The sequence below is a fragment of the Nicotiana tabacum genome, chromosome 20 (assembly GCF_000715075.1).
Source record: "Nicotiana tabacum cultivar K326 chromosome 20, ASM71507v2, whole genome shotgun sequence".
Taxonomy (NCBI): domain Eukaryota; kingdom Viridiplantae; phylum Streptophyta; class Magnoliopsida; order Solanales; family Solanaceae; genus Nicotiana; species Nicotiana tabacum.
The window spans coordinates 23550444-23573977 of NC_134099.1; the positions used below are offsets into that span (position 1 = coordinate 23550444).

At 33.1% G+C, this 23534-nt stretch overlaps 2 protein-coding genes across 5 annotated transcripts; both read left to right on the top strand.

Moving 5' to 3' along the window:
- Positions 1 to 9473: 9473 nt before the first annotated feature.
- LOC107771380 (putative apyrase 6) lies at positions 9474 to 15270 on the top strand. Of its 2 annotated transcripts, XM_075241467.1 has the most exons (9): positions 9474 to 10401; positions 11483 to 11595; positions 11938 to 12045; positions 12752 to 12806; positions 13479 to 13661; positions 13786 to 13883; positions 14028 to 14224; positions 14636 to 14754; positions 14925 to 15270. In XM_075241467.1, exons 1-9 carry the CDS (start codon positions 9807 to 9809, stop codon positions 15077 to 15079), a joined length of 1623 nt encoding a protein of 540 aa, XP_075097568.1. In that variant the 5' UTR covers positions 9474 to 9806; the 3' UTR covers positions 15080 to 15270. The 2 variants fall into 2 exon arrangements, with proteins under 2 accessions (XP_075097568.1, XP_016446220.1); XM_016590734.2 differs by having other exon boundaries at positions 14636 to 15270.
- Positions 15271 to 16737: 1467 nt separating this feature from the next.
- LOC107771381 (uncharacterized) lies at positions 16738 to 21348 on the top strand. Of its 3 annotated transcripts, none has more exons than XM_016590735.2 (8): positions 16738 to 17041; positions 17435 to 17696; positions 18614 to 18685; positions 19485 to 19549; positions 19764 to 19911; positions 20488 to 20571; positions 20673 to 20762; positions 20889 to 21348. In XM_016590735.2, the coding sequence occupies exons 2-8, from the start codon at positions 17463 to 17465 to the stop codon at positions 21027 to 21029; spliced, it is 834 nt and encodes a 277-aa protein (XP_016446221.1). In that variant the 5' UTR covers positions 16738 to 17041; positions 17435 to 17462; the 3' UTR covers positions 21030 to 21348. The 3 variants fall into 3 exon arrangements, with proteins under 3 accessions (XP_016446221.1, XP_016446222.1, XP_016446223.1); XM_016590736.2 differs by having other exon boundaries at positions 16827 to 16971; XM_016590737.2 differs by lacking the exon at positions 16738 to 17041 and adding an exon at positions 17077 to 17166.
- Positions 21349 to 23534: the final 2186 nt, after the last annotated feature.

A 23534-nucleotide genomic window follows, 5' to 3' on the forward strand; every position in this document is an offset into this window, starting at 1 on the left:
TCTCTCTTTAGTACTTCCAAAAATAATAACAAAATATTTAAAAAATTTGTGAGATATCCTGACAAATGAATGGCCAAATATTATAGTGGGAATCAGAAGTACACAATATAAACAATGTAGGTTTTGTTTATATTGGGCCCGACCGAAGCTCAAGCTACCCCGACTAGTTATGTAAGATAAATGGGGGAGAATGTCGACTAGTTATGTAAGATAAATGGGGGAGAATGTCAATTGTTAATAATTGGAGGGAAAATTAAAATTTTATAGCAAGATTAGTGGTCACAAGAATTATTGTGGTGTTATTAATGGAAGCTTAAATATCTCTATCTAGGAATTTGGCCATAAATAAATTAAAATATTGAGTCTGAAAATGGTGGAAGTCTCCCAAATAATAGAGCAGATTGAATTTTCGCTATTTTCCTCCTCTATTTTCTCTTCCTCATTTTCCTATACAGAAAAAAGTTAAAAGGATATTAGCGTCTTTTTGAAAAGTCATGTGTAATTAACTAGCAATATAATTAGGGAAAATGCATAAGTACCATTGATCTATACCCGGATTTCCAACTAAATATTTTTTCTTTGCGGGAATCATATTACCCCCTAAACTTATTTTAAATGGAATTCTTTGCACCCTTAACGCTGACAATCAAACTCTTGGCAAGTGGTAAGCTACACGCGTCCACACTTGTATTTTTAGTACTTTTTTTATTCTTTCTTCTTTTTCTTATCCTTTTTTCTTATTTCTTATTATTCTCATTTTTTTTTGGTTATTTCATTCTCTTTATTTTTGTTTTGGTCACCGACCGCATAAAATGGTGGTCGTCGGAATTTCACAAATACTATTTTTTTAGTCGATTTTTTTTTTCCGACGATAGATTTTTATCCCGATCTAAGTGTGTTTTATTTTATATGATGAATTTTTCCCTCAAATCTGAGTGTATTTTACTTTGCTTATGATCTTTTCGAGAGTTTAAATTGTGTATGAAAAGAAAAAATGGAAGAAAAACGGTTAGACAAAGTCGTTGGTGAATGAATATCCGCCGGAATCAGAGAAGAAACGAAAAAAAAAAGTAAATGAAAAAATACAAAGAAAAAGGAAAAGGAAAAGGAAAAAAAAGTAAGAAAAAATGGTAAAAAAGAATAAAAAATAATCTAAAAATCATTTTTTTGAAATATAAACACTCTGTCATGAGGGTGCCAATAATTCTATTTAACATAAGTTTAGGGGGGGTAATAGGATTTCCGAAAAGAAAAAGTGTGTAGTTGGGAATACGGATATAGATCAGGGGGGTACTTATGCATTTTCTCATATAATTATTAGGATAGTAATTACTAATTACACAATAAAATTATGATAACCTATTTGTTTACCACAGCATAATTACAATATAATTCTCATTGTCATATTTGATTGCACAAGTGCTATTTCATGGTTAAATAGGCTTTTTTCATATTAACATATGGATAAATTTTACTGTATAACAAACATATATGTAAACAATAAATATATATATATATATATATATATATATATATATATATATATATATATATATATATATATATATATATATATATATATATATATATATATATATATATATATATATATATATATATATATATATATATATATATATATATATATATATATATATATATATATATATATATATATATATATATATATATATATATATATATATATATAGCAAGAAAGTTTGGATTGTGGTTAAGCCAAGTGGCAAACTACTATAAAGGCACTTGACAATCTTAAAGAGTTTATGGGAGATTGTCAAATAAGGAAATATCACTTAAGAACTATATATGAAATTCCATTTATTGAAATTAAATTGAAATAAGAATTCTTTTTAAAAAAAAAAGTTCAATCATTGTACTAATATTTTCTAACTGAATTTTTTTATTTGGAAAGTAAAGAATTTCGGTATCAATAGTATTTGGATTCCTTTTCTAATATCGAGTGGGAAGAGTATATCCTACCGTAATCTATTGTGCAATTTTAATTTATTTTAAAAATTTAATACTTTTTAATGAGTTGAAGAATATATTTTAAGGTTTTAACATAAAGTTCAGAATGTAGATATATTTAATAATTTATTTATTTCATAATGGATAATCCAAAGTATCTGTTTTGGACTAAGTTTTTTGAATTTTAAACAAGTATGCAATAAAAATAATTTCTTTAAAGGCTAAAAGCTTCAACAAAAATAATAATTACTAGAAGTTTAATAATAAAAATACCGTAATATTTTGGTAAAGTACTATATAGTTTGATCATATGCACTTTTATTTTTGTCTATTATTGAATAAAACACTAAATGAAAAAATTAAATAAAATATCATACTTACTAGGGGAAATAATTTAGAAAGAGGGGGGAAGATAGTGTGAGAGAATTTTATACTTTGAATTAATTTAAATGATAAAATAAAGCAAATAAATAATTAATACTCAAAAATATTATTGATAAATTCAATTATATAGTAAAAGATTAAAAAAACATAAAAAGATTATTTTAAGAGAAAAAAACCATATTCATTATAGTATATTATAATAGAAGTAGCAGATAGGGATATAAAGTAGGTGACAAACTAATAAAAAGTTAAGTAATAATGTAACCATATTAAGTAACGGGTAACGCAATAACGATAGACAAAGAACAAAAAATAGAGAATTGTTTTTGTCAACAAATAATATAATTGTAGATATATAGAAGGATTAGACATTTAAATTTGATATAAGAAAACTTTTTGTAATAAGAGAAAAAACATATTATATGGATAATATCACACAATTGAAAACATAATTTATAAACCTAAAATTTAAAACATTTACAATGAAATAACGCCAAGAAACAAATTAATAATATAAAGATGTAATTAAAATTGTCATGTAGTTAAGTTATAAAAAAAATTAAAGTCAAAACTCTGTAAGAAAACAAAAGAAAAAAAATTAATTGCTTATTGCACATAATACTAAATATGTGATGACCCAAAAGGTCATCACTTGTTTTTAAAATAAATTCTACGTTCTGAGGCCTTAAAAACTTCTTTTAGCATCACTTCGATTTGCGTGCACCGTCCGGTCATATAGCCGAAAAGCCTATATGTGAAAATCTGTGAAAAATAATAAATTTTGACTATAAAATAAATTAATTTGACTTCAGTCAACGTTTTAGGTAAATGGACCCAGACCCGTAATTTGACAGTCACGGAGGGTCCGTATGAAAATATGGGACTTGGGCGTATGCCCGGAATCGAATTCCGAGGTCCCAAGCCCAAGGAATGAATTTTTGAAAAAATTGTTTTCTAAAAAATATAAAGGTTTTTTTAAAAGTGAAATGCTATGTGAAACCTGTGGTATCGGATCCATATTGTGGTTCTGGAGCCCGGTATAGGTTCAATGTGATTTATATGTGTTGTCGGTAAAGTTTGGTAAGAAACAAAATCCATTTGACGTGATTCGGACGTCAAAATTTCATCGATTTTATGCAAATTTTGATGTTTAAAGAAGTTTTGAGAAATTTCATCGATTTTAGGATTTAATTCGATGTTCATGATGTTATTTTGGTGATTTAATTACACGAATAAGTCCGTAGGATATTTTTGAGGTTGTGTGTATAATTGATTTGGAGCCCCGAGGGCTCGGGTGAGTTTTGGATAGGCCACGGAGTGCATTTTGGACTTAGAAAATTGCAGGTTTCGTTGCTGGTATGATCAGGCCTGAAGGCTTCGCTGGCTCGCAAATGCAATATCGCAAATGTGAACCAGCCCAGGCCTGTCTTATCTCGCAAATACGAGATGTTCTTCGCAATTCCGACCTCGCAAATGCGAGGGTCCCTTTCGCAAATGCGAAGTTCCAAATTCCCTGAAGGGTTCACAAATGTGAGTCCTGTTTCGCAATTCCCAAGCTAGCAGAGATCGGGGTTCGCAATTGCGAATCCCTGTTCGCATTTCTCACATCTACAACCTGCAACGTTTATACTTAGACGAATTTTAAACCCATTTTCACATCTTTTCAAAACACAAACTTCCTAGTGCGATTTTTCAAGAACAACTCTTCTTCCAAATCGATTGTAAGTTAATTTTAACTTATTTTCTTCAATCATTAACATCTTTTAACATGATTTCAACTCAAAATCAATGATTTTCATGGGGGAAATTGGGTGTTTTGGGTAGAACCTAGGTTTTTCAGAAATTGGGGATTTGGATCTCGATTTGAGGTCCGATTTCAAAACAAATTACACATTTGGGTTCGTGGGGGAATGGATAATCGGGTTTTGGTTCGAACCTCAGGTTTTGACCATGTGGGCCCGGGGCGATTTTTGACTTTTTGGGCAAAACTCTGGAAAACTCATTTTCATGCATTCGAATTGATTCATTTAGCGTTTATTGATGTAATTAAATAACTTGTGACTAGATACAAGTAAATTGGTGGTGGAATCAATGGATAAAGCTATAATTGAAACATGAATTGTGTTCGTGACATCAAGGTAAGTATTTGGTCTAACCTTAGCTTGAGGGATTAGGAGTCGAGTCCTATTTGCGATGTGATAATTGTTGAGTACGACGTATAGGCATGGTGACGAGTATCTATACGTTGGTGTCTAGCATGCCCGTGAGTCTTTATATTGTGATTATCATGACTTCGTTGTATCTTTCATGCCTTGGTGATGGTTTTTACTTGTTGTGTAAAGGTTGTGGAAGGAATTGTGACCTATGAACATTGAGGAGTAAGTGATAATTAAACCTCTAGAGCATTGGTTCGAGTTGTGAAGTAAATTGTGAATTAAAGGTGAGAAAGAGAAGAGATCATTATGTTGTCACCCTTGCTGGGCCATTGTTGATTTATTTGTTATCTCCCTTGTCGGGATATTGATGTTATTGATGTTGTTCCCTTGCCGGGACTTAATTGTTAAATTGTTATTCCCTTATCGGGATTCTTATTGTAATTTCATTTATTCCCTTGCCCTATTGTTTGTGATTGTTGTTTGAGTGAGGAAGAGAGTTAAAGCACGAAGGGTGATGCCGTGCATTGTTTTGTGAGGAAAGAGTGTAAAGCACGAAGGGTGATGCCGTGTATGATTGTGAGGAAAGAGTGTAAAGCACGAAGGGTGATGCCGTGCCGCACGATGTACCATTATGTACCGAATATATTGATTATATGGTGAGGAAAGAGAGTAAAAGCACGAAGGGTGATGCCGTGCACATTTCTTTTATTATATGATTGCTTTGGTGAGGACGAGAGTAAAAGCACGAAGGGTGATGCCGTGCATTTATTAATTTCTGATTCTTTGTTGATATCCGAGTTATATTGCCTCTTTCGTTTACTTGATGTCCTTCTATTCGGAATTGATATCTCTCCCGCAGCATGCTCCCCTCCTCTACTTGACTATTTATTTATGTACTTCTTTTTCCACTATATATATTGAATTTCACAGGTTATTTGGTAGTCTGATCCTAGCCTCGTCACAACTTCACCGAGGTTAGGCTAGGCACTTACCGACACATGGGATCGATTGTGCTGATACTACACTCTGTATTATGTGCAGATCCCGGAGCAGCTCTTGGATCGTAGTTTGGAGGCTACCTTCAGTCCACACGGAGATCCAAGGTAGACCTGCAGGCATCCGCAGGCCCTGGCGTCTAACTCTAGCCCTTATTCCCTGTTTCATTTTCCTTACTTCAGAAACAATGTACCGTTATTTCTTCAGACTTTGTATGTAGCAAATCTTAGACCGTCTGTGACATTGTGACACCAGGTTTGGGTGATTAAGGCTTAAGTAGTTGTAATAAATGCAGATTTCAGATATTTCATTGTTTACTTCCGCTTAAATTTAAACTTCCGTTATTTATACGTTATCGCTTTATGTTTGTTAAAGAGAAATAAAATTGGTAAAAAGGTAATTGTTTGATGATTGGCTTGCCTTGCTCCCATTAGTAGGCGCCATCATGACTTCCGAGGGTGGGAAATCCGGGTCGTGATAAAATAATAATTACAAAAAATTGTAGATTTATGGAAAATAATAAAAGAACTTCTTTGTTTAAACTTTGGCATATTTTTAAAAGAATTAGAAAAATAATACGATAATGTTTATATTATAGATACAACACGAAATGTGAAAAATAATTAAAATATTATATGATAGAAAATAATGTATATAGAGGAGAATAGAAGTAATGTGAAGGGGTCTACACTTTAAATTTGTTTAATAAAATAATTAAATAGGAAAATAATATTATTGATAAATTTAACAAAATAATTGGAGCTACGGAACAAAAGAACAATGTTAAATTAAATTTTAAGGTAATACAAACTATATTTATTGTATTATACTAAAAGTAGAGCAATGAGTAAAGACATTAAGTAACGCGATAAGCTAATAAAAAGTCACATGGCAATATAGCAAGTGTGCATTATGGTTAAGCTAAGTGGAAAGGTAATATAAAGCCACTTGACAAATTATGACAATATTTGTTATTGTATTTAATTTAAATTGAAAGATAGAATATTTATTTAAATTTAAATAGAAAGATAGTAAATAAGATTCTTTTGAATCTAAATGGAAAGAAAGTTAAATTTGAATTGATTGATTAATTAATTAGGAAAGCTAATCAATACATAAATGTTCCAATTCAAACGGGGAGGCTCAACGAGCGAGGCGAATTGTTCTAAATAATGAGAAAGAGTTTTTTGAAATTTGAGTTCACAACAAAAATAACAGAAAAAACAAAAACGTGTTTGTTACTAGAAATAAGACTAAAAAATCTAGGTTCGAACCCATAATTATAATTACTCAGTTGTTGGATCAAAATTTAATTTTTGTAACTACCTTAGGAATAATGTTTAACTATGAATCGACTCAAATATTGGCTAAACAAATGTCAATTGTGTTTCCTTACGATAAAATTAATTATCCAATATTTTATAATTTATTTTATATCTCAATTATTTGGAAGCAACACATACATTCTTCTTTTTTTTTTCTATTAGTGCTAGCAGTTGATATGCTAAGATATATAATAAGGGAGGATAGATTCTTCTCTAATGGCTCAGGTATGGACAATGGCATTTTAGCGCGTCGTTGATATTTATGTTCTCTCAAATATTATGAGCCAATTGATCGAGCAGCCGGTGATATATATATATATATATATATATATATATTATGTGTGTGTGTGTCAATTAGAATGAAATAGATTTAGATAGGTTAAACACGTAGATGAATATAATTGTACTATTTGCACAAAATAAAGTGGATCATAAAATCATAAGGTAAAATTCATTTAATTAAGAATTTCATGTAAGAATTCATCTTCTTTTAGTACATGTGCATCGTGGAAGAAAAATATCTAAAGCAGGTTAACATTTATTTATTTATTTATAATATATTAATCTTAACTATATCTCAAAGGTATCATTTAAATTGCTAAAAACAATGTGACTTTAATTGTGTGGTTAAAATTGAGGTAACTAGCAAAATTATTGAGCAAATTACGATCCAACTATTTTATAAGTAGGTAACTCCCAAAAGTTAAAATATATTGGTTGTTAATAAATTATCATGTATGTATATATTAATTTGTCACCGTGTAATTTTAGGTTGGTAGAAGTTGATGTTGATGTGAGAATTGATTATGTTGAGATAATAATATAATATATTTTATAACTTAAATTAAGATGTTACTAAATGTATTTTTATTTTTTATTACTCTATATAGTATGACTTCACTTAGTTTCAATATAGATGAGATTGTTTGACTTGACACGAAATTTAAGAACGAAAAAGAAAACTTTTGAAACTTATGACCCTAATAGTTTTGTGGGGCCATGATATTTGCATAGGTGTAAGAACTTCTCATTATATATAAAATAGGTAAAATAAAAAATTTAAAGTTAAATTATTTCCAAATACAAAAATGTGTCATTCTTTTGGAAAAAACTAATAAGAAAAATATTTTATGTAAATTGAAAGGGGAGGAGTATTTATTTTTGAATTATATTGTATTTTTATTTGTTTGTATCACCGACTATATATGAGGTTATATTATTTAAGTTTGTGTTAATAATTATTCATATAATTTGCTCTTTTTAATTTATAAAATTTAGCAGGATCATAATATTATCCGCACATCGTGCGGGTACTAATATTAGTTAAATAATATAATAGTATCATAAAACGATATCTTCCAAATAAATAATATTTTTAATTAAATTAATTAATAAAAAATTTAATAACGACTTTAATTCGTTTATTTAGTTTTGTGAATATAAGAAATTTAGGTATGAGCTTAAAAAGTATTTTATATAATTAATACTTATACTTGCAATTATAAAATAAAACTAATAAAATATAAAGTGTTAAGTAAATTTTTAATATGTGATAAATACATGTATACATAAGAAATATTACGACGACGACGACGGTCCAATGTAGTTCTACAAGTAGGGTCTGGGGAGGGTGAGATGTACGCATCCTTACCCTATCCTTGACGGGCAAAGAGACTGTTTCCGATAGATCCTCAACTAAAGAAAAGATGAAAGGAGCACTGATGTCATGTAATAAAAGTACAAGATATTTAAAAAATTGAGACTAAGATAGCAAGATACAAGATGAAAGAAGCACTGATAACAAGTAATACAATACAAGATATATAGCAATATCCATCTAAGGGTAAAATAATATGATACTAACGCTAATACTACTGGAACAAGAAGATATGGGAAAACACTCGACTTACTACTAACCTTCTACCCTAATCGTCAACCTCCATACTCTCCTATCAAGGATCATGTCATCGGTTAGCTCAAGCTGCGTCATGTCCCGCCTGATCACACCTCCCCATGACTTCTTTCGCCTGTCTTTATCCCTCTCACCAATTAGATATTATTTATAATTGGGTATTTAGATTATTTTTTCTTTAAACTAAAAGTATTAATAATTATAAGTTGATAATTAATATCGTAACAAAATAATTAATATCTTGACTATATTTTAAATAATTAATATCTTATTTTCATATGGTTTTTCAAACAGGCTCTTATTAATAACCTATTTGGCCAAGCTTCTAAAATCAGCTTATTTTGAAAAGTATTTTTTTTCTTTTTTATCAAAAAAGTACTTTAGTGAAAATTAATTTGTATTTGACTAATTAATTTTGAAAAATATTTTTGAGCAACAATTAGTGTTTGACCAGGCTTTAGAAACTGCTTCTAAGCGTATTTTTCTCACAAGCACGTTTCAGAAAATGCTTTTGAGGAGAAACTATGTTTTCTATTTTTAAAAAATTGCTTATGTTTCTACTAAAAATACTGTTTTTCTTCCTAGAAACTTGTCCAAATACCTTAACTATGAAAAAGTTAAATTTAAAAAAAAAATAAAAGTACTTTTGACGTTGGAGAAGCTTCGGCAAATATGCTACTATAAGTATAACATTGTTATTGATTGTGGAAAAGTAGTACTCCATGTAAATATAGTTATTGACGAGAAGTCAATTTAATTTCACCCCAAAGAATAAAGAACAAAAAAAATCAATTCAATTCACTTTCTTTCCAATTTCCTTCTCTACATCCTCCCCATCTTCTGAAACAAGCTTGAGGTCTATCAGCCGGAACCGATTGAACCGGCAACGGTTCAGGAATCTAAGTAACAAAAATCTGTTCGCCGGAGAAGAGAGGGCTTCTCCGATTTCGCCCTCTCAATCTCCGATAAAAAAACCCCTAGAAATCTCATACCAAAATCATATGCAGATTGCTATTCATATGGTTCAAATCTTTCCAATTTTTGATGCGCCGATCCAATGCCCGCAAAAAAATAAAGACTACTAACGGAAGTCAAACAATGGAATCGGTCAAATTCCAAGCCCGACCCAGCAGATCTTCGCATCGGAGCCCTAATCGAAACAATTCCAAATCAAACCTCATTTATTACACTTCAATAGCATTCGTTATCGCTTTCGTATGTTACGTTTTTGTGTTTTCGAGTAAAATTAGGTTTTCTGTGAAGAAAAAATACGGGATCGTGATTGATGGGGGAAGTACGGGTACGAGGATACATGTGTTTGAGTACGAGTTTAGGGATGGGGTGGGACCAGTGTTTGATTTTGGGGAAAAGGGTTTGGTTTCGATGAGGGTGAATCCGGGATTATCAGCATATGCGGAGGAACCGGAGATGGCGAGTGAATCAGTGGCGGAGTTAGTGGAGTTTGGGAAGAAAATTGTGCCGAAGGAATATTGGAGTGAAACGGAGATTAGGTTGATGGCTACTGCTGGAATGAGGTTGTTGGATTTGGATGTACAGGAGAAGATTCTAGAAGTGTGTCGAAAGGTATTGAGGGATTCAGGTTTTAAGTTTATGAATGATTGGGCTTCTGTTATTTCAGGTAATCCAGGAAAGGAATGTGTTTGCAATGCAGCCTATTCTTATGTTACTGTTGACAGTCTTAACGGGTTTCTATGGTTATATAATTCTGTCTATTTGAGTTTGTAAATCATAGCACAGATAAAAGAGTAAGCTTGTGGTAGGTAGCAGGCAAGGATGTAAAAGCTTAACTACCTCATCAATTTGAAAGTTTGTTGTTTATAAGTTACAGTTGACAGTTTTAATGGGTTTTCCGCACGAGCTTTGGCATGTTAAGTTTTATCATTGTGATGTAGTTATATAACTCTGCCTGTATGAGTTTGTAAAGCATAGCAAGGATCAAAGAGGAATCTTGGGGTAGGTCGAAGGCTAGGGTAAAAACTTTTAACTACTAATTTAGAAAAAAAGGTTTAATGGCTATAAGTCTTTCCAGTGCTGAATTAGAGTGGAATGGATATGGAGGATTCATATAGTTGGCCCCATCAGGTTTAGAATATAAACTACTTTTTGATGGATATGATGCAATAATACAAGTCTGTTTGTTCTGAAATAATAACTATAGCTTCAAACCTTTGGACTCTGAAGCAAGATGGTAGTATTTAAGTTAAAAAGAATTTCGTGTGACATGATACAGTTTCATGTTCTGGTTTTCGGCGTCTGATTTTGAGCTTATTTAAGTTGCCATGCACTACCCATTTTCGTTATTAATATTTTTGATCTTCGCAATTGCTATTTGCCTAATTAAACTTCGTTACTTGCTCATTCCTAAATTATTTGGGAGAATTAGAAAATATATTTTCAATGTGTTCAAATGATAGTTGGAGTTTGTGAATTCTTAAAAGGTAATTGCAAGGTACTGCGGAATATTTATAGTTCATTTTTTTTCTGAATCCTTGGAGGTGAGAAACCTCTCTGTTTAGGTTTGAGGGAAATGATAGAATCTTCTTGTCTTGTCAGATTTACTTTTTCCATAACGTATATATTGACACATTAGTTTCTTATACCTGTGAACCTCTGTTGGAAGCTATGCAGACACTTTATTGTGGAGTACAATCTTTGCTTCATGATAGCAGAAGTAACATCATATTTTTGTTGATTTGTAGGATCTGATGAGGGTTTGTATGCCTGGGTTATTGCTAATTATGCCCTTGGTACTCTTGGTAGTGATCCTCTGCAAACAACTGGGATAATTGAACTTGGTGGCGCATCTGCGCAGGTTGATCTCATCATTTTTGAAAAATTTATTTATCACCATATTGGGGATGTTTCGGCTTATTCTATTCCAGGCACTCTTGTCATCTAAAATGGATGCGGACATTATTACAGTTTTCTGTTTCAAGAGCCAAAAATAATGTGCGGACCTGTCATTTTCTTTTAAAAGGAGTGTCAGTAATTGCATTCAAGCTCACAGAAAATTTAATTGCACAATGAATAGGCTGTCTTATGTGTTTTTTTTTTTTTTGCATCTTAAATTGTTTTTATCAGTTTGCATGATGTAATTCCAGGATAGCATGAGAGCATGGAAGTTACTATTACTTTTGTTGTATGATATATTCAGGTGACTTTTGTTTCTGACGAGCCTATGCCCCAAGAATATTCTCGGACAATTAAATTCAGAAACTTTACCTACAAGATCTACAGTCATAGCTTGCTTCAATTTGGTCAGGTAACTTTTCTTTCCTCTAGTTGTTTATCATGAACACTGCAAGATTTTCCTTGATTATCTTATTCTCTAAACCTAAGTGTCATTGGTGATTACATGATCAGATAAGCGACTGTATTCTGAACTGCATGCCAAATGTTGTAAAATTGGTAACTGATGATTCAACGTTATTAGGAACACTTCTGCTCCCTGGACTTGATTATTGTACTTCAAAGTAGATAACCAATGTCGCTCCCTGTGCTTTTGATCTAGTGGTAAGAGTGCAGAGCATGATGTGTGGCTTTAGGTGCACGTCATGAATTTGAACCCTGCCACACAGCCACAAACAAATCCTAGAGAAAATCCTGGTATTTAAATAAAGAGGGCTAGGGCGGCTGGCCCATTATCCACTGAGTTTCCAACCATGTGCCAGCTAGCCCTAAACATTCCCAGTTATAGAAAAAAAGTACAAAAAAGTAGATAACCAAGATTTCGCTGCAGAATTAGTCTGCATTAGAAACCAAGCATTCTTTAATAACAATGTGAATCTGATCTTCTCCTCGTTTAGAGTTTTAATTAGCACTTATATGCATTAAAAGCAACATTTTGAAATTGTATTGCAGAGGACTTTCAGTATTCTGACCTGGTATTCGTTGTCCATCATGCCCTATTTTATTATCTATGAAACATAGCTATATGTTAATGTTTCATTGCTCGTGATTTTTTGCAGAACGTTGCATTTGACTTACTCCTGGAGTCCCTTGTCGCGAGCAGCCAAGATCAAGGTAATGTTGGAATCTCTTTTCGTTTAATCTTATATGAACTTCAAGTACTTCATGGTAAGACGTTAGTTGATTCTTGTTACAGCATATACATCTTTCTAACTCCCATGAGATGAATATATAGATATTTGCTTTAAAAGTTGGAGCTTTGGATAGCTGTTCTTTAATTTTCTCTTGCAACCTTATAATCTTTACTATGCAGGAGTTCTTTTTTTTTTTTGGGGGGGGGGGGATTGGTGCATTATGTTTGGCTTTTATAGTAAATAATTTAGTGAAATTTGCTGTATGCTTGAGCTTTTCAGTTCTCTAAATGCCCAAATTTGTGGATAACTGAAAATGTGCTGTTTCCTCATTGATTTAAAAGCCCACCCCCACAGCATCCTCACAACCAGGAACATATAATAAAAGGGAAGAAAGGAAGTGGAAAAATAAAGCAAATGCCTTTTTTCTGTTTAATTTTTTCATCATTGTAAAGTGATTTTTTATGTTGTCCAAGTGACATTTTTGAGGAATGCTGTGGTTGTAGCATGGCTTTAGTTAATATCCTGCTTTTCACGAGGACTGATGCATCAGTTTTCATGTTTTTCTTTTGCTTAAATAAGACATCTCTTCTCATATGGTTCTGCAAGTAAAAATTTATATTTGCAAATTTGTTTTTTATGAAAATCAATGCAGCTGCTCAAAGTGTTAAGCTGATGGATCCTTGTTCTCCTAGAGGATATACACACAACCTAAGGTCATTGAAGCTCTCCCCCAGTAGTTTTGCAGATAAGAATAAGTTCCTATCTGCTCTGTATCCCAGCGGCAACTTCTCAGAGTGCAGGTCTGCGTCATTATCACTTTTGCAGAAAGGCAAAGGTTTGCTTTTATTTTACCTGTAATAGAACAAATATGCAATTTTAATTTTGTACTTAATTTTTTATCAGGCATTTTCCTTTCATTTGAAACCATTAAATGAAGCTCTTCTTCTTGCATAATGCAGAGAGTTGCCCTTATAAAAGCTGCTACATTGGGTCAACATTTATGCCAAAGCTCCAGGGGAAGTTTTTGGCTACAGAAAATTTTTTCCATACTTCTAAGGTGCACATTCATCTTGTAACTGTACCAATGTGCTGATAGAAGTCAACATTTTGTTGTGTTATTTGTGGGTAATATCTTGCTTTTGATGTGCTAAAGAATGGCTTTTTTTGTTTGTAATTTTTCCTCCCAAACCTTTCTGAACAGTTTTTTGGTTTGCCCCCAAAAGCTTTTCTTTCTGATCTTATGGCTGCTGGGAAAAGTTTTTGTGAAGAGGACTGGTCAAGGTTGAAAAGCAAGTACCACTCTCTTCAAGAGCAGGATTTGCATCGTTATTGCTTCTCTTCAGCGTATATATTGGCACTACTTCATGATAGTCTTGGAATTGGTTTGGATGATGATAGGTACTTACTAACGTCTGATTTCCTCTTCAATACTTACTGCTGTTTGCTTGACTTAAAAAGAAAGAGAAAACTGTGCTGTCTGCCTTTCACATGTTGTAGCCTTCCAAGTTTAAAAATGGTTGTCATGGTAAAGTATCTTATCTACCCTTCCCCACTTCTTCCCGAGGCTCGTCTCTCCTTTGAATCTTTCGCGAAGGGAATAGTTAAAATCTACTGAAAAATCATAGGTGAGGAGAAAATTTGGAGTCAACGGAAATGAAGGTAATAAAGAAGAAAATAAAAAGGAAATGAAGTGTACCAGTAAAGCATAAAATTAATACAGTTTACTTCCAATTAATCTTTTCCTAAGAAAAGCATATAGTTAGTGGAATATTTGACTATCCCACTTTATTCATGTATGCGTTTGAGCAGGATTGGATATGCTAATCAAGTTGAAAATATTCCACTTGATTGGGCATTGGGAGCATTCATCTTGCAGAGCACGGCTGAGTTGGACAAAGAGCATTCCGGCTGGTTTGCAAATATGTTCAGTGAGGACTCTCTTATTTTGCTTCTCTTCTTTGCCTTTTTCATTTTGGTGATGTTCACAGCATGGTATGTGTCAAAGTGGAGAAAGCCACAATTGAAGACTGTGTATGATCTAGAGAAAGGAAAGTACATAGTCACACGTGTTGGAAGATGTTCATAGATTGTTTTATAGGATGGGAAGCCATTTTCCTGCATCTGTGGATAAGGCGAAAGGACCGAAGTGGATCAGCTGCCTCTGCCAAGAATCTCTGTACACTTTGTTGCTTGGTACCCCAAGTAAAAGATGCTATTCTTCGTCGAAGTGAGATCAATCGTATGGACCGTTGAAATGAGGTTGACAACCCAAGTAGTCCGTCTCTGTTTATGGTCATGAACAGTTACCAGGAAAGCTTCCATTGAAAATATTATTAGATGGTGTGAGGAAGCAGAGACTAGAATTTAGAAAAGCTGGTCTCTTTTGGTAGCAAGGATATTGTACCATTTACACAATAGTCATAAATACACGATTCCTTTACCAAGTTGTTCTCTTTGAATTGCCTTTATCAACCTGGAGGGTGGGGTAGAATTGAAGTCACTCATGGGTGGTAAATGATTCGAAATTGTTCTTCGACGAGCTAGGGTCCGTTGAGATAAAATTGTAGTTGCCTTGTGCTAATTGCTAGCTTAATTTGGCATGTTGAAGTAAATTGTGGTAGCTGGTATCCGTAACGATTAACATAATTTTTTTTCCAGAGGGCGAGGTTGCGATAAATAGAGGAAGAGAAGGTTTATTGAATGCGAGGCCTTAGGCCTAATGGGTCTTTTGGTATGTGGACTAAAATCCTGCATCACATGGGAGGTGGGATAAAATAATCCCAACTTTGATGGAATAAGGTGGGATAAAATAGGATATCTTAAATTAAGTCTGGAATTAAATTTATACCGTATTTGATTGGTGGTATAAATTTATCCTGCATCTTATCCTACCTTATACCAACGACCCCTAGAGTGTATGAAAATTTCATGCGATTCCCTTCTTTCTTTGACGAAGGCATACACACATCGATAGTATTAATTAGGGACGTATATAGTCATTTCAAAATATGTCAAGTAAACTTAATTCTTGTTTCTAGGATAACTTAAGTAATAAATGACCATAATTCGAACTGCAATATCCATTAGCACTCGTCAATTCCACAGTCCTTACCTTTTCCCTAGCTACATGAGGGAAAATTAATTTATTACGTTACAGTAAAATATTCACAACCACTTCCGTTCCTACCTCAACAAAAGTAATCATATTTTACAAAAGACTATTTTTCTTCAAAATATGGAGTTACTAAAAATTTCTAAGCATGTGAAAAGTAGCCAGGCTGGTGGAAGTGTGTATGAACAACTTTGCCCCCTTCCCTGAATTAAATTCTAAGCCGTTGAAAGAAAACGTTATTAAAAGGGAGTTCAAAGTCATCGATCACTAACTTCATTTAAAGCCAGATTGAGCCATCCCTGCACCAAAACCGATGCAGACAAAACGAGCCGTTGTAAACTAAAAATACGTAATTCTGTCTACTTCATATAATATTATTTGAAGAATTAAATGAGTTTCTTTTTAATTGTGATTTTTCCTTATATTGTTTAAATGGTTTAGTTGTTAATTATTCACCTCAATTTATGTGACAGTTTAAATTTTAAGAATCAAATGAGTTTTTTACCTTAATTTTTTTTTATATTTTAAAAATATTTTTAATTATTAATTGTTGTAACTTATAGTATTTTTTAAATATATAAATTTTATTTTAAATTTTTTTAAAGATTCTATGTCCGAATTCATCATCAAAATCAACTCATTTGACCCATGAAATTTGCCAATTATCACATAAATTGGGAAGGAGAAAGTACAATTTATATATTTTTTATATTTTTTAAAAATATATAAATATTATTTCAAAAAATTGAGAATTCTATGAACTCATACTTAAAGTTAGATAATATAACCATCATATACTGTAATAAAGTGGAAGAGAAATTAATATACATATCCACATGTTCTTCATGCATACCATATATAAATCTGTATAAAGCGTATATCCAAAGTGACCCATTCTAAGCTCCAAAATTCTGAAAATTGCACCAGAAAGTGCAGAAGACAACAAAAACATTTGGTGCTTCCTTAGTTTTGTTTTATTACTTTTGTGTCAAAACCTAAGACAAATACCATTCACACCGCTATCTTAATTTTGGTTGGTTCCGCTACATTTCTGCAGATTTTTTGGTTGTATTTCGTTTCCTGAATTTCTTCGTTTTCTCCGGGTACATTTTTTTTTGCTCTTTTTTTCTTTTAATTAATTTGTAGTTTGATTTTCATTTGACTTGCATTTGTGCTGCTGTGAATTTTGAGAAATTCCTTGATCTTGCTGAGGTTCTTGGCTTGATGGGTATAATTTTATCTTTAGGGTTTTGGTTTATGCACACTGTTATATATTCTTGAAATTTCTCTTTCATTTTTTTAATTTAACATTGGAATTAAAGATCTTAACTAGTTTGGAATTGAGAAGTAGTTTTTGTTGAAGAAAGATCTTAACTTTGTGGTGCATTTCGTTTTTGGAATCCAGTTGAGCTGAAAATCTTGCAATTTGTAGAAAATTAGGAGATGGGTGTTTTTGTTTATCAAACTTGAAGTGATTATTGGTAAATTTGGTGCAGGAATTGTGTCATTTTATCTGGGTATAGAATGGGAGATCGTGTGGTGGTGTACGTGGATCGGCTTGTGAAGCCAAATGCAGAAGAGATTATCAAGAACCCTGAAATGGTGGGACCTTCTTCGTCCATGACTGTGGAAGAAGAGGATGATGAGGTGGTGAATGAGGAGGTGCCATTAATTTGTAGAGGAGAGTGCAGGATTTGCCAGGAGGAGGATTCTTTGGACAAGTTGGAGAGTCCATGTGCTTGCAGTGGAAGTCTCAAAGTAAAGTTTTTATCTCCCTTGATTTTTGTTGGTGTTAGAGAATCTGATCATCTCTTGAGTTTGTGGGGTTACATTTTATGGATTTGTTAAGCTCACAAGGTTCACCAATCTTTGTTTTCTTCATATTTTGCGATGAAATTGGATCATGCTTGGACTAACTTCAGTTTGTATTACCTCCTAGACACTGTTTAAGTTGTTGGTTCTCAATATGTGGATCTCAACTAGTTTAGCACAAAGTGGATTTGCAAGGCATTGATTTGGTGAAATCTTAGGTGCCACTATTTTTTCTGTTTTTTTTTTTGTGTGTGTGTGTGTGGGGGGGGGGGGGGGGGGCGTCTTTGCATGATAATTTTGCGTTGTTTTTTTTTCTTTCCATTTTCTCTTGGTGCCTCAGTAGTGATATAACTAACCCTTTTCAAGGCTGTTGTAACCCTTACCTCAAGCAAATTTGATTTGGCTTAAGTTGTGGTTATTCACCATAATTAAGCAAGACATGACCCTTACTCCTGTGTTATCAGGACATATCCTGCTATCTGTATAGTCATATCACATTCTACTTTAACTTCAGGAATTCTTTTGTTCAACGGCAGAACTTGATGATATATAGCTGTAACATGCTTGCCACTGCCGTTCTTCTGTTGCATTTGTTTTCTTTGTATACATCTTCATTCTATCAAAGCTTTTTATGCTGACAATTTGATGGCTTATCTACTTATGGGAACAATAGTTGCATAGATGGTAGCACCTCTCTTCTTTGTACCATTTCCATTTTATTATACATTAGGTCACAAATTTTCTTTAATTGCCTGATAATTCAAGTGTTGTCGTTTTTTTTTGTTTGGTCTCTCTAGCTTTATTTTCTTTCTTCACTTTGTCTCTCTGCTAATTATTTTGGTGGAAAAAAACTCGAACTGCAGTATGCACACCGAGCATGTGTTCAACACTGGTGCGATGAGAAGGGGGATATTACTTGTGAGATTTGCCACCAGGTATGTGTCAATCTCCCAGTTGGTTTCCATATTTTCTTGTGTATTATGAGATTTCTTGAAAAGACACCCATTAAATGTGAGAGTACTCCTGCTTGCGTCACCAATGGGTTCAATCACAGGATTCTCTTCCCCTCTTGAAACGGAAATAGCCTTTACCCTTAGGGGTAGTTTGGTAAGTGTGATGGGTTTAGATGGTATATACAGTCCATTGAGATTAGATCCCATGAGATAAAGTGTGGAGAATTATTTGCTCGAGATGTCTGGCTTGCAGATTTTACACGGGCTACATTGTACTTTATTGCGTCACATTAGGCTGAATGGACAAGATTCAGTACATGATAAATTACTAGTACTTTTTAGTTCAAAAATGATGTGGAAGCACCCAAGGATATGGCCTAGTGGTCAATGAAACAACAATATATATTTGGCCCTATAATCTTCTCACAGTTCTGATCTGATTTACTTATTGATATTTAGAAGAGAGATAGCTGTAATTTACCCTTTAATATAATTGCTTACTTCTCGATAGTATCTAAGCTTAGTTTGGTTTTTCAAGACGATGACATTCGGATATGTATTTGTCTCTTGGAGCATTCACCTATAGTTTTTCCACCCTCTTGCTTAGCTCTATCCCATTATGCTTTGACATTCAACTTTTTTTAAAATTAAATAGCATTATCATGATGATTTCAGAGAACTTGAGACTGAGTTTGACTCATTTGAATGGCTTTCCTTTTATCTTGACACTCATTAGATTATTTCTTTTCTGAAAAAATTCATTTTCAATTGCAATATGCAGCAATACCAGCCTGGCTACACTGTACCTCCTCGAACTGTGGCTGAGGAGACAATTATTGATATTGGGTGAGTTTAAGTTAGTTCATCTTTCATTAGTTTTTTGTGGACTAGCTCTAACTTGTTTGAAAATTTTCTTTTTTCTGTAATCTTTTCACCATGATTTATGTGATGACCTCTTTGGTTGTGATGTTACCTATTCTGTATGGAATTAGTCATATGAGGCTTGACAATGCACTTTTACAGTTTATTCTTAATTTTAAGCCTTTCATATGTTGTGCAGGGGAGGATGGCAAATCTCTGGTACTCCTTTGGATTTACATGATCCTCGCCTCTTGGCAATTGCAGAGGCTGAACGCCAACTTCTAGAAGATGATTACAATTCTGCAAATGCAAGTGGTGCGGCATTCTGCCGATCTGCTGCTTTAATTGTAAGCCCTTGTACAACTTATTTCCTAAGATAACACTGTGAGCCTCTTTACCAAGCATTTGTGTCATTGCCTCGTTCACTTTTTGTTTCACCTTCAAGCAGTGGGTATAATGCTCCTTAAATTTCGTTCAAAAGAATACACCAATCTCATTCAGTATTTTATCCAACTGAATTTTTAGGCAAGCGATAGGCAAGAAATAAGAAAGTTTTTAGAGATGCATATGTTTCTTTTCCCACTGTGCTTAGTTGTTTTTCATTTCCGAAGTTTAGCTTTTCACATTTTAATTTGTTTAGAAAAAGATATTTTGAAGAGAGACCAACCAAATGCAGAGTGCAATACCTTGTTCAAGCTTTATATTGCTGAACGCCATTACTTAAAGCCTACGCTTTCTTCAAGATACGAAAGAGTGACTTTCTCAATTGCTGGTGATCTATATTGACTGGTCTCTCCTTTATGGTTATCCGATATCCAGGATTCCTATATTTCTTTTTTCTCCTTATCTTTTAGTCTACCCCTTCCCTTTTCTACCCACAATCTGATTACTGTCCAGACATAAATGATGATTTTCATTGACAGTTGATGGCTCTTCTACTCTTGCGCCATGCATTACCTATGACAGACACGGATGGAGATGATGAAGATCCAACTGCTTTCTTTTCGGTAAGTTGGCTATGCATACCTATATGGTTGCCATCTGTCTATTATTTCTCATAAATAAATTCTCTTCTTTAACAGCGGTTCTAATTGATTCATGTCTGCAGCTTTTCTTGCTTCGGGCAGTTGGCTTCCTTTTACCCTGCTACATCATGCTCTGGGCCATCAGCATTTTGCAGCAGCGCAAGCAAAGAGAGGTGGGTGTTAGTTAAGCTAGTCGTAATATTGGCTGCATCCATGAATTGCTTTCTAGAAAGTGTGCTGTCCATGTTTATTTAGTTATATCTGATCGTAAAACTCTTCTTCATGGTTTGGTGAAGCAGGAAGCAGAAGCATTGGCAGCAACACAATTTGCAGTTGTGTTACACTCGGGACAGTCGAGAGGTGTACAGTTTACGATAGCATCAGCTACACCAGCCACACCAGCTACACCAGCGGTGCCTGCTTCAGTGGATCTCGTTTAAACAATAAGAACCGCATATCTTTTTTAGATAAGGTAAGAATTTCGTGTGGATGCATATCCATGCCAGTTGTGGGAGGTCAAGCAATGTACTCAACAGTCTAATAACAAAGAGTATCCTTGGTCTCTTATTTTTAAGCTATAAAAGCTGCCTTATGCTTAATTTGTTTATCTGTATTGTGGACAATAGCACTATCTTATCTTTACTCAAAAAATGAATGCCAGCAAGCTGTATATTAATCTTTTCATTTTTTCACCTATGTACGACATTTTAGATTAACCTTTCTTGCCCATAAAGAATTGGCTCAAATATTTTAGTTCTAGACATGTGACTTTTCAGTTGGCTAAGTATTGTTACAATATAATGTCTTTTTTCCTTTATACTGGTATTATGGAAAGATTAAGCAATTAGTATTCAGCTTATGCAAAAAAAAAAAAAAAAAAAAAAAAAAAAAAACACAACAACAGCACGCTTCAGAAAAATGAACATCAAGTAATGAGCAAAAAACATTTTCATGATCCCTTTTTTCTTTTCATTTCTTCAGATTTCTTGTGGAGAAAAAAACAATATAATTTTCAAGATCCTTTTCTAAGTCTGTCTTTGTAATACTAGCCACACATTTGGATTGAGATGTTACGCATACCTTCCTTATTTTTTAAAGCTAAAACATCATTTCTATGTTTTACAACTTTCAGCTAACCACTGTTGGTACTTAGGCATGTTTATTGTCGAATAAAGTGTCAAATTCATATTTTCCTCTTTTTCTTTACCTAATAATAAGTAATCACTTTTCATGCTAGCGCAATCAAGAATTGTTATATGACAGACGTTAGTGTTTCAATAACAAATCTGAAAGTAGGACTTCCAAATTTTCTCAAGTGATTTTCTACTTTTTCTCGTAACAAGCTTTTATGTCTTGAGAGGAAGTGCTTGAATTTCGATGTAGTTACCAATAAAGTATATATGGCCAACGGTACTATCTGTTAAAGTGTGTGATCATTATATTAAAAAGCTCAAACTATTAGAGTGAAGATACTTTTATTTACTTAATTATGTCTTCAACACGCTCCCTCATGTGCGGGCTTGATTCTTTTTGATGAACCAAGCACGTGAATTTTTCTTTTTTTTTGGATATTGGGTAGCGATGAGACTCGAACCAAAGACCTCTGTCTGCTCTAATATCATGTTAAAGTGTAACTATCTCATCTAAAAGTTTAAGCTGTCATAGAGAACAAATATTCATTCCGTCCCAAGGCAAACAAAACTATCATTTAACAGACTGCTAACAATCTTAACTTTCACTATCAAATTCAGCAAGTCTTGTTGCTTACATTTCCTTTGAAGGTTAGAAAGGAGTGGTAATTTAAGGAGGGATCCAAAAGAAAAGATATAGATTGAGAATATATAAAAGTTGGAAAAACACATATACTCGTGTATCCATGTTATAGGATCATTTCTACTATAATTTTATACATCCAAAATGATCTTAAAGTAGAGCAAAGCATCTTCTTTAAACTTGTATTTTTTGGTAAACATTCTCTTTGCTGTGTCCCACTCTTGTCGTTCAAATCTAATCTTTTAACAAAGATTGTCTTTGTGAGCCCACTTAGCTAAATCTTGGTGTTTTCTAGCACCAAATTATAGACGTATGACCATATCCCATGCAACACAATCTTTTTTGGGGGGCTTGTCTTGCTTAGCAGATAAGGACTTATTCCTGTTTGGTCGGATTATATGTCTAAATTAATACCACGATAAAGACGAATTCAAAATTTTAAATCAGTAAATTATGTACATTGCGCATATGAATAAAAATACAGTGTTTACATTAAATCAATAAATGCATGACGTTTGTTTGTACATAGAGTTCTAGCACTTAACCATAACTAATTAGTATATATTCTCACCTCATTAAATCACTTAACTATAGTAAGTTAATATGATTTAGTGTTAACACTCGGTGCAGATGAATATTTAACCCTGCTATGATACATTCGCCTATAAAATATAAACCGACACACTATTTGTGCTGCTTCTTTTCAGTTGATATTCAGCCATAAAAGTGTCCCAAAACAATATTAAAAAGGATATATATACTTATCAAGTCATCTTGAGTGTTAAATAAATTTAAAGCATATTTCTCAATTGGAATATGGATACATTCTTCTGCAAGTAAGTAAATTAAAGCTCCTAAGAGCATAGGATGAAATCATGAAAGCCCCTTCAAGATTCTCAAGGCAACGAGGACTTTAAAGTTTGTAGTATCTAATAAGTATGGCAACGTTAAATAAGAAATATGCAGTACAAGCAAGTTAACAGGTCCCTCCAAACACCTAAATAAAACCTTCTTTTATTACTCCGACTTTTATTATATTGTCTTAATTTGACAGCACACTGAAGATTAAGAGTGTAAAGAAATTTTTGAATTTTCTTTGAGTAGGTCTACCAAGGGAGTAAAGCGCTTCCTACCAAACGATTATCCATTCCAAGGTTCGAACTAGATATCGT

Coding starts and splice junctions, on each gene's coding strand:
- LOC107771380 (XM_016590734.2), top strand. CDS start 9,807: ATGCGCCGATCCAATGCCCGCAAAAAAATAAAGACTACTAACGGAAGT. Junction 12,807..13,478: donor CGCGAGCAGCCAAGATCAAG/GTAATGTTGGAA, acceptor AAATCAATGCAG/CTGCTCAAAGTGTTAAGCTG. Junction 14,225..14,635: donor ATTGGTTTGGATGATGATAG/GTACTTACTAAC, acceptor GCGTTTGAGCAG/GATTGGATATGCTAATCAAG.
- LOC107771381 (XM_016590735.2), top strand. CDS start 17,463: ATGGGAGATCGTGTGGTGGTGTACGTGGATCGGCTTGTGAAGCCAAAT. Junction 17,697..18,613: donor CTTGCAGTGGAAGTCTCAAA/GTAAAGTTTTTA, acceptor CTCGAACTGCAG/TATGCACACCGAGCATGTGT. Junction 20,763..20,888: donor AGCAGCGCAAGCAAAGAGAG/GTGGGTGTTAGT, acceptor TTGGTGAAGCAG/GAAGCAGAAGCATTGGCAGC.